This window comes from Orbicella franksi, chromosome 10 (genome assembly GCF_964199315.1).
Source record: "Orbicella franksi chromosome 10, jaOrbFran1.1, whole genome shotgun sequence".
NCBI lineage: Eukaryota > Metazoa > Cnidaria > Anthozoa > Scleractinia > Merulinidae > Orbicella > Orbicella franksi.
Window position 1 is genome coordinate 4,834,742 of NC_138154.1, and position 17,039 is coordinate 4,851,780.

At 39.3% G+C, this 17,039-nt stretch overlaps 1 protein-coding gene and 1 pseudogene across 2 annotated transcripts in view; one reads left to right on the plus strand and one right to left on the minus strand.

Annotated features, from left to right (window-relative positions):
• LOC145501132 (uncharacterized) overlaps positions 1 to 11,653 on the plus strand; it is a 329,746-nt gene extending 318,093 nt beyond the window's left edge. The window contains exons 2-7 of one of the 2 annotated variants that reach the window (XM_081480687.1): positions 4,859 to 7,358; positions 7,907 to 7,957; positions 9,039 to 9,104; positions 9,350 to 9,394; positions 9,560 to 9,610; positions 10,132 to 11,653. In XM_081480687.1, the coding sequence (XP_081336813.1) occupies positions 7,319 to 7,358; positions 7,907 to 7,957; positions 9,039 to 9,104; positions 9,350 to 9,394; positions 9,560 to 9,610; positions 10,132 to 10,259 (381 nt within the window). In that variant the 5' untranslated portion in view covers positions 4,859 to 7,318 and the 3' untranslated portion in view covers positions 10,260 to 11,653. Of the gene's footprint in view, positions 1 to 1,090; positions 7,359 to 7,906; positions 7,958 to 9,038; positions 9,105 to 9,349; positions 9,395 to 9,559; positions 9,611 to 10,131 lie in introns of those variants that run through there. The other variant, XM_081480686.1, reaches the window with a different exon arrangement.
• Positions 11,654 to 11,864: 211 nt separating this feature from the next.
• On the minus strand, positions 11,865 to 15,549 carry LOC145501467 (uncharacterized; annotated as a pseudogene).
• Positions 15,550 to 17,039: the final 1,490 nt, after the last annotated feature.

The window sequence follows — 17,039 nt, forward strand, 5'->3', positions numbered from 1 at the left end:
TGCAGTCCAACCTCTATTAAATTGCCACCCCTATAAGGCGGCTAATATACCAGTGGGGCAATTTCTATGTTTATTCCTCTCTTTCCCCTTTTAAGTGGCCACTATCCCTTTCCCCAAGGGTGGCCGTTAAATGGGGTTTGAACTGTTCTATTTCTTAACAAGATCTTACATATAAATGTGTGCTCTTTTCCCCAGTTACATTTGCTACTTTCGTGGATTGCCATTTTAGGAGGGTTGTTACTTTCGGAAGTTACATTTTGTGATCTAGCTCAAAGTGTTTGCGTGTAAGTGTTAATGCGAAGACGGTTGATTCATTGAATCGATTGAACATCTATGGACTCTGGAATCGAGTTTGAAGTTTAGCATGCACTAGAGAAAGCCGCAATACCTTATAATCTCAATACATTCTTATTCATCATTTTATTATCTTTGCAGAGTGGATAGATAGTTTGCAAGGGTGTTACTGAAAACTCAACAGTTTACTGGGGATCTTAAAGCATTTACTGACGCTGGTGTGAAATTTTTCACGCACACAATTGAGTCCATGCACACCTATCAAGTGCTAAATTGTTTTCCTTTTTTTGAATGGTTACATGCGTCATTTTTGCACGTGCGACTAATGCTGACGTCTAGCAGACAATTGCAGTGCGCGCTTCTGTGTCTCGAAAAGACTATTAGTAAGCCACCCTAGCACCTTCTATCTAGACTACTGTGAATCCGCTTTTTACAATTTTACCTGGTCCCGATGTCACTATTGAACCAAATCGACATTCGAGTAATTGAATGCAATCTAACCTATTTGAACAGCAGTCACTTGATTGGGTTTGATTAAATTCTTTGATCAAACAGAGGGCTCGAAAAATATTTGAGTTCCACCTTGCCGTTGGGCAATTAACTCTCAAATTTTGCTTGACCGGGGCACTTCCCCACTTGCCCAAGTTTTCAAACTCATTAATAATTCATGAACCCTAAAATGGAAGTCAAACTACAGGCATGTTTTAATGTACTAAACCCATCTTGACTGTAGTCCTCTTAGTGCTGATCACTTTCATGTTTACGCTATTATATTGCAATGCTTCCACAACTTTTATGTTGTATGGTTTGTAAGAATTAACATGGATGAACTCCCAAGTTGTTGTTGTTCGTTCGTGAAATTACTTCCTAGTTCCTGTATTACACGCTGGGTATCTTCGTTATTATACAGCCTTGAATCAATTTGTTCAATTCGTCGAAGATTGTGTTCAACTCTTTGAATGTTCACCTGCATCTTGTCTAGCTCCACGAAATCATTGTGAAGAGAAGCGCGAGAAATTTATAACACGCAGAATTAACAACAAGTCGCCTTCCCAGTTCAGTTTTGACACAGGCACAGTGTCGAATTTGAAAAGCCGGCAAGAGCATATTCATTTGGGTGAATGAAAAATAGTTTCAGTCGAGGGAAAACATCTTCATGTGAAAGAAACATTACCAGGTATTTTAAGTCATCTTCTAGGAACTCTGAAAGCATTTTGATGACTTAGTTATCCATTTCTTTTTAATAACATAATACTTTTCATTTTGCGCAGCGGTGCCTAAGTAAGTTATCACTAGCAAACTTGCATGTTTCGCCGAAAACAGAGATTTACCTGGATTTTAGCATCAAAAATGCTGGCTATGCTTTTGCAGTAGAAATATGTGACTTCTTTTCGCATACAATTTCTACAGCTTTAATATATCGTTGTTGAGTTAAGTTTTGTACAGAGAAACTGGAAAATGCTCGCAGAAAATTGCTAAAATTTAAAGAAATAAACACAGCGTTTTCATGCCTAAGGCGGCTACTTTAATCCTGAAAGGAAATTTGATCGGAGCAGATTTTGATCACATGCTAGGCAACCACTTGTGAGCCGTGAGCGCGCGTCACACAATCAACAAACCAACGCTACAAATTGTAAATTTCGTCAAGCTTCATCTAAAAACTTGATTACCCTTGAGCCTAAAATTTACCTTTTCTTCTCAAAATCGTTATCAAAAATTTACTCAGCGAACGGCTTGCCTGCGTCCTTGCCCGTGGGGCAAGTAAGGAGAGAAAGTTACTTGCCCGAAGGGAAAATCTACTTGTCCCAGACGAACGGACGGGGTTTTTTTCGAGCCCTGAAACACCATCCAGACTGCAAGCAGTCTTTCTTTTTCTCAAAAATCTGTAAAAAAATGAAGTGTGTGAGTGTAGCTGTGAGCATGCATGCGCTAGTAGCGGCTCGTGGCATCCCGGCTAATACGCACGTCACTCTCAGTCACGCTCGCACACTTGTTTTGCGTTTTTCCCCATGGTTTTCTAAGAAAAGACACCGTCAAGCTGTTCCCAGAGCAATCAAACTCAATCTAACGTTCGAGTTCAACCCGGGATCGATTAGGTTTGATTGCGTTTGATTTGAGGCTATGTGCCGGTTATGTGGGATGTTGATTACAAAACAACGGTCGAGTTTGAATGTGCGGTAGGTCAGTATCACTGCCTTCTACTTGCATATATGGCGGTTTTTATCACACTATCTAATAACTGTTGGTGAATAACTCAAACGACTAGTTTTTTGCAACTAACTTACCTCATCTTATGGAAATACTTTGTCACAGGCGATTGCATTTTTCTCAGGAGCCGCCGGCGCGTTGGTGGCAAATTCGCGGGAATGGAAGGCAGTGAGCACGCTTGCTCTCAAAGGAAAGCACCAGCTGCATGGCCTACTCAGGTTATTCAAAACTTCGTAGTCTCAAAAAATGTAATAGAACTACAGCGAAATAAGAATAACTTTCTACTTTCCATTGAACTTTGTGTCTCGGTATTTGCAAGTTTCAGTAACCATATTTTTCATTACCAGGTGTCACATTAGGCCATGACTTTCCCATTTCAATGTATTTTTGATGCCAAAGGTTTATTTGAATTGAGACATTACTGTTGCTGGTGGTATTTAGGACGAATTTTAGATATTTCTGATCATGTTCGATTTAGTTCGATCGGGTTTGAACACAATCGAATTCTCTCACAATTTTTTTTTGGTTCGATTTTGTTCGAATATATGATCGAACTGATCGAGCCCTATCGTTAGATGAAGTTTGATTAGTGAATAGTTCGGTCAATGACGTCGGTCCTAGTTATCCTCATGTATTAAACTGTCTTGTCAACTTGGAAACAATCTGTGCAATTTGGAATTTGTTATCCTGTCATCAGGGCAATCGTACGTAGTCTATTTGAGCGTAGGATATGTTTTTAAACTCACCATATACTGCATTCTAAATTTCCAACCAGGGGAGCTGTGAACGCACAGTTGAAGACATGGTTATCTATTGTCATCAGTATTATGGTTGACCAGAGGAACAGCCGGGTTAGACACTGAAAGAGATGTAGTTTAAGTATTCTCTGTAGAAGAAACTGTATTCTCTTGGCTGCTCCAGAAAATAAAGGCCTTCTCGGCTATAAAACACCGGCAACATTTCCCATACCCAGCTGATAAATGCCAGCCTTTTGACCAATCAATGACCTGCGAAATTATGCCTGTTTATTGTCACAGGATGTTACCACAAAAGCATCTATTGTATTGATCTAATATGTAACCCTTTCTGTCTTAAATTTCAAACACGCATGCTATATTTATCTGTCTTTGCTCGCTGTCCTGTGAACATGTCGACCATGAACAACGATGCCAGTCATCTTGATCAAAACGATCAAAGTGACCATGAAGAGCGAGAAACAAACGTTCCTGTCCTTAACGAGAGGGAAAAGAAGACAAGCTGAAAGACATTCCATAGACTGTTTGTTTTCCTGCACCAAAGGCTGGATTCAGTCCCTCAAAAGAGTAGACTCGAGAGTATCCAGAAGGAGGGACGAATACAAGAGGTCGTCTTTCAGAGGCGACACACTCCAAAAGAAATTGGTCGTCATCTCCTGGCTTCGTTCCCAATGTTGTTGGGGAAGGATTTGTCCAGGTAAGCCTTGTAAAGAAGAGTAACTATTGCAAAACCACCAAACAAGACAGTTTGCTCAACAAATGAAATTCAACTCGTGATATGATGATAAGAGCGTCTATTGTTCAATCTATTGATATTCTGTGAACAGTAGTTTCTTCGATCGTCAGGCTGGCACGTGCTTTTGTGTTAGTAAAGCCATGAGGGGATTGGTGAATAGTCAAGTTGAATTTAGTGGAACTGCGATTAAAAATCACTCACTCGTGAATCATGTTGGCTAAACAGGCTACTTAGAAGATTATCATTGCCAATGTGATCTTATGTTTTCAGTGTGTTGCCCAGTTGTTTCACACAAAGCACCATCTTGAATGAATAACAATACGGACAGCCAGACTCTGACTACATAAAATCGAAAATGGCGGCGGGCAGGAAATATCCGATGGATTAAAACATTTCACAGCACTTTCCAAACCGATGATATTGTTTGGTCGTTAATCACCACTCTATTAGTTGATGCTCCAATAATGGTATAAAAAAACTGCCCTATCACTGACTATCACTATCCGTATCACTCACTATCCGTATTTAAATCCAAAATTAAGGGTTTTGTTAGCAGGTCAAACTGTTGTTATGGCAACCTGTTGTGTCACGAAAATGGTAACAACGTGTTCATCGAAGGTTAGGCAATTTTTGATACCATACTGTAGCATTGACTGTTAAAGAGTGGTAATAACGACCCACCAAAATCTGTCTTGGAAAGTGCTTAAAACTGTGTAGAGGCACCTTAATAGCCATGATCTTTTCCATTTTTTAGTGTTGTCAGCAATTTATAACCCACCTTTGAAATTCACATACACAGATATTTTCCATTTGTTGTAAACAAGAATATTTTAAAAATTGACATGACTGCCTTTTATTAGTGCAGAGTGCACTATTGGGATGGTTATGGGGGTTGCCTGCCGCTAAGGAACTAAGGCGCTATGGCGCTATGGCGCTATGGCGCTATGGCCCTATGGCGCTAAGGTGTAAACTTTAATGTTTGTTTAATTAATTAATTTCAATTAATTAATTAGTCTAGAGGCAAGGAAGTAATGGGAATAGGGTGGGAAAGGTACATGTGTACTCTACGTAAAACATATTCCATCGCCGTCGCTTAACCTTGAACATCGCAAAGCTATATATTTGTTTCAGGTAACCCCTTGCTCTCCTTGCGGTACCATTCTCCTTAGAACAAAACTAATTTGCCCTAAACGCATGCGTAGATTAGTTAGGGTTCGTGGCTTCTATATTAGGTGAAGGATACATTGCATACGGAATCACGCACAAATGTTGAGTGGTTTTCCTTATGGTAGAGCTCAACATGTAAGACGCATGCGTTCTAGCATTGTTAGTGTTATACACTATCTTTAGACGCAGTATTTTATATATCGTGTCATGTGACCAAGGACGGCAGTTATTTTTCGGGTAGCGCCAGTTGTCCCTTTTTATTGCAAAAGTGAAACGTTACTGTGGCTGCGTAGCTTTTAGAATTACAAACAGGTCGGTTCAACAAATATCATCTGCTGTTTTCAATCTACAATAGTGTGCTTGTCAGAGTTCAAATATATTGCTTCTCCTTAGCGACTTGTTTATTTCTTGCCTTAATTGTGTCTGTAAGAGAGACCAAAAAGTTCTCAAGTTAGTGGCGTTAATACTCCGCAAATTGTGAATTTGTAACAAAAGAAACCAGGAAACTGCTCAAATATTGCTGCAGACGCCGTGGCACCTAATGAAAGTTCAAATTAATTTAATCAGTCTTTGAGGAGACTCATTCATATCGGCCAAGTAGCGCTGTTTATCTTCAATACTTTTTGTTGAAAAGCTTCTCAGCCATCAATATCGTTGTGTGTTAATTTTGAATTGTTTTATTGTTAACAACAAAGGTGGCAACAGAAAAAGAAAGTGGTATTTCGTGATTATCTGATAATTAAATTAGTTCTTGTTCATCGGTAAAAATTTGCATTTTTAGTAAAACATCGTCTCTGTTCCGTTTCTTCATCACTACATCAGATATTTAACTTTCTTTCATTTATCTCCAAAAAACAAGGACATCTTCCGTATGTTTTGGAGAAAACAGGGATTTCATATTACATGGCTTTGCGAGGAAAACAAAAGTATCAAGTTACAAAGTTGGCGTGAAGAGCTAAATTGTCACGTTTGCTGCTTCAGCGTATTGTTGAATTTAAAATGAACGAAAATCAACTTAAAGCACCAGTAGTAATTAATTTGTGCGTAATGTTTGGACCTTGAATGAAAATACAACCTTGAAACACACACTGCAAAGGGGAAAAGCCGTAGCAGACTACCAAGGTAGACACAAACCGGAAGTGAACCGAGTAGGGGTGAGTACTTATGGGACTACTGTACCAGAGCTATCAATTGCGCTCTGCACTATCTGAGATTGTCTCACTAGTTCATTTGCAGGCTCACCTTTATCAAATCATATAATAAAGGTCATGCAATGGCCAATGTACACAGCGGACTGATGTCTGGAGATGAGTTAGTAAATGAATTTTCAACTGCTCATTCTGCCACAAAGATCTTTCTTGTTCTTGATCCTTGCCTGCGTGAGTATGCGGAGTGTTATTAGATTTTGGGAGGGGGATTAGTACTCTGTTATTGGGCGAGTCAAGTTCTACTGTCATGAAACAAAAACCAAGATTAACAGTACTTAGTATGTGGACCTAGCGAAAATGTTGTAAAACGAGATGTTAGTGGAAAGAAAGGCATGCTGTCATGTTGCAAATGTTTTTTCAAATACATTGAAGCTAATTTGGCTCATCCAGGCTGAAAATCTCTGAAATGTCCTAAAAAATAATGTGTTTGGCAAAAAGCTCCAGTGGTCAATGGTTAGAGCACAGGGGTTTGTAAACAAATCATACTCTCTACAAGGTTTCAAATGGCCTTACTTCTAAGTAATAATGACCGATTTCCAAGTTTTAACTAAATAGGCCTCTTCACTGAAAGGCTAGTCTGACAGCCTGCATCCAGAGTAAAGAATCATAGTGATTTCTAGAAACAGACTTATTTAATCTTTATGCATATCAATCTAGTTCTTTGTTTAGTTTTACAAACAGGGTACATGTAGTTTGAATTGCCTGGTGGACGGTGATAAAACACAAACACTTAGTAAGCTTCTGTGTACAATGGGTTTTGTATTTTTCTGCAATAATAAATGACATCTAATGTTATAAAGAGAAATTTGTGAGCACCATGGTTTCCTTTTCATAAGAAACTTAGCCTGGCCATATCAGTACCAAAAGATAATAACCACAAATCAGTACATTGAGCTTTGATATTTTTGTTCATTATCACAGCAACTGCCGCAAATACTTCTCAATCATGTATGGTTGATTTGACCATCACGCCACCTCCCAAGGATGGAAGTAAGTTAAAAGGGTTAATTACTTAATGTGCAGTCATACTGTTACACATTTGTGTAATTTACATTAGTTTGGAAGAAAGTGTCATCTTTACATATACATGCAGTATATTACTAGAGGGTTGCAACAGGCCAAAAATATTCAGGGAAAAAAATTCCATCAAGATCAGAAAAAACTCAGAGATTTTATTTGGAGTCAGGAAAAATTAAAATAATTTAACAACTGATTTCATACATCTCATAATATCTTTCTTTAATAAAGAAGGCGAATCAGTTGAAAATTTACACTCTTGATGAATTAGTCTTCATTTCTTTGGTAAGGAAAATTGTATTTTTATCAGAAAAATGTCTGGGAATTTTGCCATTCCTCTTGTCCTACTTTTTCATTTTGCACCAGCACAAATGAATAAGATATAAAAACCACCGTGGCCATTCTTTCAATTATTTCAAATTTATGACTTAATGCAGAATATCTCAACGAATGTGTGATATAAGGGGCTCTGAATAAGAATGGATTTGATCATCTGAATTACTTGACTGTTTATTATTAAGAATCAACCTGGAGATTCCTGACGAGCATGGCAAAGCGGGCAAATGACAAAGGTTAGACTCCTACCATGTACACTGTATTGTTTCATCTAAATTAGGTGATGAGTTATTTAACCTAAATTGTGTAGTTCCAGAAAATATCCATATCTCCCTCACGGAAGGGAATTTTTGTAAGTCCCCTCCACTGCTATGGAAATTTTGATTGAGTTTCATACATTTTTAAAATTTATTTGGTCTTATTGAACCCCCCACCCCCTCCCAGGAAATTGCAATCCCTTCTGTGCGGGGAGTATGGATATTTTCTGGAACTGAACATTATACCTTTAAAGGGGTAAGATACTTGTAGTCTTCACTGTAGGTGTCAGTCTAGGTTTAACAATCTAACTTGTTTCTTGGTGTAAATGGACAATGCAATTTAACAGAGTTAACAACGAGTGGTAGACAGTGGTGTTTTTGACATGTGCATGCATCAGGATTCCATGTGCTCCTGTACGGAAGCGTGTTGGCAGCCTTCACAACTTTAGCGTTTACAGAGAGTGTTGTTTTGCATGGGAGCATGTATTCAACCATTTCCCCTCCCCTCCCACCTTCCCTCTTTCCACTTTTAGACAGTTCATTGTGACGGGTGCCTGTCTCCCCTTCCATGGTCTCATGGCCCGGTTTCCAGGATTTGCCAGCAAAGTAGCGGTCTCTATCTAGGAGCTGCATGGATGTCTTAGGCACACAACCTCCATTTAACGAATGATGCACTTGTTAGTACATATAATTAGGAAGTGTTAGCGATTATTACTGTTTGACTTTAGTATTGTACCCTATTTATACTAGGGGGACAATTAAACTAAACCTGGTAACAGAAATTAACAACTGAAACTCACTGCAATATTTACATACACACCTACATGCATACAGTCATACATACATGCATGCATACATGATCATTCCTCTCACATTTTAGGTAGCTTAAATTAGCTAATATCTTCGAGAACATAAATATGACAAAATAATATTAATACTTATACAATAAATATGCTAGAAATGATGAAAGACCTAAACTATGTACCTAATAATGCTACTGAAAAGAGAACTGCTTTTTAAAAATTTATTTCAATTCATTATATACATACATATATTCCAGATCGTATTACAGTTACAACTGACGACGAGGATGACAATTCAGCAGGGCCAAGTGGTGTTAGGCAAGGTAATGTTGTCATTCATGTCATTCAAATGGAAAACTTTAATATCAGACTTAATCTTCAATGTCCTTATTATTGATCACTATTATTTTTCAAGAAGAAAGAATGCAACAGACAAACTTTGATTCCAATTTAAAAGTCGTGATTTTTGCTGCACATTATTGCAGGTGTGATTTCTCTTCTTTGTATTTAAATATAAACCACACTGCCAATAATAGTTTGGTTGGTAACTAATATTTAATATTTTCAGATGAAAGATCAGGAATATTTTGCCTTGATGAAGAACCTCCAGCAGGTTAGAATAACAATAAGTTTAAATTATTAATCATAAATCCTTTAAATAAAAAAATAAGTAGATATAACTTGTCAACATTGCAGAAAAAGGTGATAATTTATTTTTATGGTAATTTCTATCATGCAGCCGATTGATTTGAACATGTGTACATGTGTGTGTTTTCAGATGTGGGTACTTCGTCCAAAAATCTATCCTTTTTTGGAATGGACAAAAAGGGTAAGCTGCAACACAATAATGTTAGCTGAGCTCTTAAATTACACTGTGCATATTCTGTAATTCTGCCAGGCCATGTGAGTTTTGTATTAATTAGTTGGTTTCCATGAATGAATGAGAGGGGTGGTGGTGAGAGCTTTCCAATGATCCAATTGACTTGAGAAATAATTAGGGAACATATATTTTTGCCCCACCCCTCCTCTCCCTTGGGGCAGAGGTAAAAAAATTATAAACAGTGGACAGCTTTACAGTTTTAACTTAATTTTCACAGAATAGTTTGTAGAACTTACTGATGCATTTTATGAAATTGGTTTAGTTACCTGACTGCAGTGAAACATTTTGAAATTGAAATTATTTCTTTCCTATGGGCTGATTGTACCTTGCTAACATGAAGAAATGCCATATTGTAACTTAGAAGGTTTTGAGGTGACAGTTAATGTCCATTTGTGTAGATCTGTTAATCAAGAAAGTGAATGCTCAAAAAAAATTAACTTTAAGGTGCAAGTATTTATTAATCTTCCTAGTTACCGGAAAATACGAAGGTCACACTGAGGAGGTGGCATCACTGGCAATGTTGATGTTGAAAATGACAGCCAGCAACACATTGCCACCTTTTTTGATGAACACTTTCAACAAGGTAAGTGTCCTTTAGTAGTGGATTTCTAAACATTCCTTCAAATGAATTGTGCACGGTTTGCAATACATTCTGGGGACTGATTTTTTATAACAGTTAAATTGGTTGCTTATTAACTATATGTCACCTGAGTTACTCCCTTCTTTGAAGTAGCTCACAACAAACAAGCTTTACTTGTCACTGCAAGCACCTGTATTAAAACTCTCCCTGTTGTTGATGCTAACTTTAAGTGGCAGTCCCACTAAAAGCAGTCCACTCGACTTTGGGACCAAAAATGATTTTCCTTCATTTTTTGTCAGTGAAAAGGGTTGGACACAAATACATAAAAAAGCAATTTATTATTTTCCAATTCCGTATTTTTGCTTTGCTACGAGCCAAAATTGAATTTTGGCCAAACTGAGGTTGCCGACTGTGATCAGAAAGGTAAAACTCACCGATTTTGTGAAGCGTGCTACGTCGCCTAAAATGCAGCTCACGGAATTTCATTTTCATAGGAATTTTAAGGTACATTCATTACTTTGACTGATGAAATATGGAAACTTTTCGAAAAATTCTAAGCTTACCAGCAAGGCTGGAAGACACCCTACTCCGAGGCCTTTGATCACCTACTAAAATTTAGCCAAATTTGACGAGGAAAATCTCAAAGGTTGGGTCTAAATGAAGCCTAAAAAGCACATCACAGTAAATTTCATACCTTAATCAACCGTTCTATAAGTTCAAACCGGTGGATATCTCCTTGGATTGCACACGAGAACAGATTAAAATCTGCCACAGTGTGTTAACATAGCTATCGCTCGTGTCAAAGTTCATTTGCATAACCCTAGCACCCAGTGAAAATATATCTTCTCAAGTTTATTAAGGCCTGACTTCGAGTAATAAATCCCCCCAGCAAGGTTATCTGCGAGATCCCTCGCAACCCACGCGACGTGAAGGAACTCAGGAATGTCGATTCAAGATGGCGGACTTTTTAACGCTCTCTCGCACGCATTTTGTGGCTTGTACAAGGATTGCATCTGTCAGTTCTTTGGTTTAAAATGTTAAAGATGTTTTCTCTTTAAATAGGTAAGTGTATTTTCGGTTTACGTCTATTACATACCCTTTTAATTTCACATATTTCAAACTACATTTAAACTGTTAGGCTTCAAAGCAGCCATCGGCCGTTTATTGGCTGCCTTCGAATTGCCTTTCTTGGTGGTTCTAGATGAATCGTTGTAAGTCAAGGAAACAACGCAACATGATTTATTGTCCTGAAAAGTTCTTCACTTATTCATTCTACCAGCTTGTGTTGATATTGGAGTTCTTATAGTTGAGCTAATACCCCAAAGATGGAGTGGTAGATTCTCCCCATGTGTCTATAGGCATAGTGTGGTTGCGCTATGTAGAAGATAAATTTTGATCTGGACTTGTTGTGAAGTTAGACCGTATGTAACAGTTAAGAGTAAATGTCAGTAAACATCAAAGATTATCGCAAAAATCGCGGACACGGCCAAAAATCGATTTGGCTCATTTTTTGCCTGTAGGTAGCCTTATATAGTAAGGTAACGGAAATGGGGTTAGATGTTTGAAATATGCACTTTAACGGGAATAAACTGTTGAAAACTTTCGGCGGGTCAATTGCTCAAATTTCACCAAGCGCGATCCTTAAATTATGCACTTTTCGGGCAGCTGTCATACAAACAAAAATGTTGCAGAAGGACTTTTCTAGCTATAGAAATATAGAGTTGGACTTGCTTTAACGAGAAAAAGTGATAGTTTTTGTCTCATGTTATTCCTGGAGGAGCTACGTCTCTGTTAAGAGACGACATCTTCGGCCTTTTGAAATTAAGGCAAAGGTGGCCTAGAATAGTTTGGCAAAAATACATGTGGTAGTGTCTCAAAGTTTACAATAACACTAACAAGAAGCCTTGAAAGATAGTTCTTTACGATTTGGGTTTTATTTCTTTGGGACCTTTGACAATCAAAAGATGACCACCGGCCGTATTTCGGTTAAATACTGTGACGCTGTAATGAGATGCATAATAACAAAATTAAACGCGTTGTACACAAATAACTGTTTTGGTCAGTTACATCTTCACTGGCCGTTGAAATGACCAGAAACATTAAAATGTCTACAACTACACTTTATTTTCATATACTGAGACAGGAGAAACAAATTTCGACTTTTCCTACCCTGTGAATCGCGCCATAATTCTGCATAATTCTGCACACAACAGGTTGAACAATTGAATTGCACACAACAGGTTAAATTTGCCACACAGTCGTTAGTTTACGTTTGCTTCGCATCCAGTGAACATGAATTCGAGCATTTGCATCCCTTCTGCGCCTTCTGCACTCGCCAGTTTCGAACATACTGAAACTCGTCAACACAAATTGCAAGAGACGCCACAAATTGTGGCGAGCTCGAGTGACTGAAATGCGATATGTAGAACTCTGCTGTCACGCAACGCCCTCTTAAAAATTGTATACGCACCGGCTTTTATAATCAGCGGATCAGTTATTAGTGAAACGTATAGTGCTCAGTTACTTGGAAGTGCAGGTACACTCCTGGACTAATTGTGTGAGTCGCGTGATGTATGGCTTTTTCCTCTTCTGAGTTGCAATGTCAGAAATATCCAGCCTAAGGTCGATGCACATGTCTCTTAGCCTATCCACTCTTAAAGTTGTGAGTGTACGTTTTTGTACAAGTTTGCAGATGTTAAGATCGAAAGATACAATCGGATGGCGAATAGCCACATCTCTCATCACATTTGCACACACAGCAGATAGAGGACTCTCAGCATCGGCGAAATTTCGTCCTCGTCGGCACTCTCCATAGCCTCTTCTGAGACTTCACTAGCTTTTGCTTCATTACTGGCGGCTGTAACTTCTAATTGCTTCTTCGCTGAAAGACGGCTAAAATAGCCACTAATCTGCTGCGATGTAAGGACTTCATCAGGTTGAAATCGGCGTTCCCCCGCTTGGTCTCTTGCTAAGCTCATTGCTTTTGAAACTCGTGGATTGCTTTACCGTCCACTTTGCTCCCCTTTTTGAAATTGGTCAGTTAAGAATTCGGTCTGTTTCTTTGTAAAACGCACCTTTTTCTTAATTGTCTTCAGGGCCTATCCCATTGGAAGAGGCAGCAAGGCGTCACTCTTTGCTTGGACAGTAACTTGAATGCTTGGAATTCGACTGCAATACTCCATCTGCTTGGAAGAGTATTCTCTTTTAGCTCTATCGTAGAGAGTTTCCTGTTCGAGCATCATTTGGTGTTTTCCAGTATCTAGGTGTGTCTGGAGGGTTGCAAAGCGACTATATGCTTTTACACATCCATCCTCTGGACACGGGAAAAGTATGTCATCTGGCTTATTTTGACCAGTGCTGCTTCGATCTTGGTTTTCGTTTTCAGTTGAGAAATCTGCTTTGACAGAGCTTTTCTTGATATGTCGATGTCTCACAATCTTGAATGGCGGTGCACCACTTACATTCTGTGAAGGGGGTTCTAGGATTTCCAATTTTTCAGGCTGCTTCATGACTCCTTCGAACTTTGCCCATGGCACTACTTTACCGGAACCCACATTGAATGCTCTCCACACTCGTAGGCCAGTTTCATCGTACTCAAAATTTTTGAGTAAGCTTATGCCATCCCATTTGATATTAAAGGTGCTTGACGGCTTGGCAGCAACATAGCTTGCGTTCACTCCTGTGGTTCCTTGGCCAGATTCAATGGCTGTTTTGAGCTGTAAAGCGTTGATGACATCATTGCCTTCGTTTGCGTACCTTCCAACGTCTCCTTTGATTGTTGCTGCTTTGCGATCGCATACCCCTTTTCCACCTTGAGGGTCCGAGAAGTGGTTTCTTACAGCAGCCACTCCTACTGCATCACCGGCCAGCTTAGCTGAGATGATTGAATTTCCGCTGTGATAACAGCCAGCGTTATCTTGTTTGTAATAAGCCATTTCCAGGTCTGGAATTTCCTTTTTCAGGGTAGTGAGGCAGTCAAGCATTATCGAAGCCACAGTCACACTGTCTTGGGCGCAGCTTTGAATACGTGAACAAGTGTCTGCGATTCAAAGTGTTCAGAGCCCTCTGACCATCTTATGGCAACGCTAATGTGCCATGGCAATCCTCGCTTCGCAAACCAATCTGATTGTGCCTCTCGATATTTTCGGGGCATATATTTCATTGCCCAGTCCAGGACTAACAGCACCAATCGGCTGTCGAGTTTGGCTAAAACTGAATGCTTTGCCTCAGCTTGGTGGACTGAACGTAGCTGATGGGCTTTCCAGCTAATGATATCATCCGTTGCCTGTTTGATAGTATGCAGCATGTCAGCTTGATCTTCTGCTGACAAAAGCGCAATTGAACACTCATCTTCTATGGTACGCATGACTTCCTCTAACTCATAACACTGCACACATGACTCATTGTGGAGATGATCGCAGGAGCCCTGAAATTCTGCATTACTTGGATCACTTAGTGCATAAATTCGACAATGATCGGGAACCTCTGAGGACTCCACTGCATGTACCTAAAAAAAGTAAAATGACAACCGCGTGATTCAGTGCATATTTGCAAAGCAACGCATGCGCATCGACATTTCAAAAAGATTACTTAACCGATTCTCGGCGTTGTATACATGTGTGTAAGTGTATTACAGTGAATTGCAAACTCTTGTTTCGTGAATTAAGCATAAAAAGGACTTGGAGAGAAAGAAAAAGGTAGCCGTGTATCATAGTAAGAAGTCTACTACATCACTTCCGCAAAGGCAACGCCTAATTATGAAATATGCACCCGCCTTATAGTCGCCCTTTAGGTACTGCTTCGACACACGAAGTTGCTGGTTAATTTCCCTCGCCCATTGCTTAGTCTTGCCACAGTCAACAAGGTTGTCTACGAGTTTCTCTAAATGATTAAATGCGTCCGCTCCTTGTGCTGAAAAGTTATCAAGTCCTTGCAGAGACTTGCGAACAGATGAAGAACACACCGCCAAAACTCTCTGTAGCTTTTTCTTACTCATAAGCTCAAAGTTGGTTTCACAGCAATATTGTTGATACTGCTGGACAATGCGCTCTGGTATCATTGTTCTGATCACATTGGGTGTTTTTATGATCTCGCCACTTGACAATTTCAGAAGTTTTTCCCCAAAAGGAACATCTTGAATTATGTGTGGACTCATTATGAAAGAAACAAAATGTTCTAATTTTTCAGGTTCAATCCTCAATCTCTTTTTCTCCTGGTTTGGAAGAGGAGCAGCCCTTCCATGTAACAGCCTGTGGCGTTGGGCAATGTTGTAGCGATAGCTAGTAACGGTTGGAATAAACTCTCTCATCTCCTTAAGGGATAACTTATCTGCCATCAATCAGTGAGAGTATTTGTCGTCCGGAGCATTAAGAAGCTCCGTCTCTTTTTCACTTCTGCCTTTGACCACAACCTGACTCTCTCTGCTTACAAAATGACGATCACAAAGCTCCGTCCACAGTTCTTGCGAATTTTCAGGTGCCAGGACATCAAGCATTACAGATATACATTGTTGAGCTTTCCGTAGGTATCTGCGTTTAGTACGCTCGTGCGCTGTATTCCACGCACTTATAACGTGTGACGTACTGGACTGACGTCTCGAAGCTGTAAGAAGCGATTAAGCTGCACATGGGACTCATTGTCTAGACTGGAGCCTTCATCACTCTCTTCGGAATCTTCTTACGGAAAAAAAAGGCTCTGCCGTCTGGATGTGGAACCTTCTGGCAGTGATTCATCACCAACAGTTACAGGACAAGTAATGGTAGTAATATTACAGTCACTCGCTTGTTCATCAACCTGACAAAAAAGTGGACACATTGCTTTGGATGGCTTCAAAATGAAATCAACCGTGTGCAAGCGCGGGGTGTCATGTATAAAAGTGCAAGTCGCATGCGAGCTGGAAAGTAATATTCGATAATTAATTTATTTGACTGGTAACCTATCCTGATATCTTTATCCAGTTACTACTCAGTATTATTTTCCATTTGGAGCATTTAGAAAAAAAGTTGAGAAGCCATATATTAATTTAAAACCTTTATTATTTGGCTATATTCTGGGATGTGATTGGCTATCTGGGCAGGGCACGCTTTTACAATTCTTGTGCCATGTATGGTCTTGCCCAGTCGTTGACGGGCGGTAATGACGGCATTTTGAGGATGCGCATGCAAGTTATCCTGGATACGCTCTTCTCCCGCGTGGGTTGAACCCCTGAAAAGGGCAGAGAAGGGAGAATTCAGAGAATGCGTCAAGTTTTCCACTTTCATTAACTATATTGGATGGAAATTTTTCATAAACACTGAAGAAACTCACCAAGCTTAGACCACATAGACCTTCTGTGATGTTTTCCACACCTCCTGTGGCACCCAATTCCTGCGATTCTAACTGATTTTTTCTTTTTGCCAGGGACTGTCGACATCGTACACAAATTCCTTTAATATTTGGAGAGAAAGGATTAACTTATTCTTTTCTACTTTACACATCCCCCTTGAACAAATAGCTCTGAATGTGGCAAAAAAACAAACCTAGCCCAGGAAAAAAGCCCCACAAACCTCAAATTGATTACGCAATCTGTATTTTACCTTTTCACAAGTCAGTCTTTTAAGTTCCTTTCCTTTTTTTCCAGAGCATTGTTGGAAGGAATTCTAATATTTGTAAAATATTTCAATTTGAGTGTTCCCCTTTTGAATAAGTCTTGAAGAAGGTGAAAATGCTGAGTAAATGCCAGTGTTTGAACAAGATTTCGACGTAAAAGTATTTGCAAAATTCCTAAAAACTCGTGAGACATGAAAATAATTTTGCTGT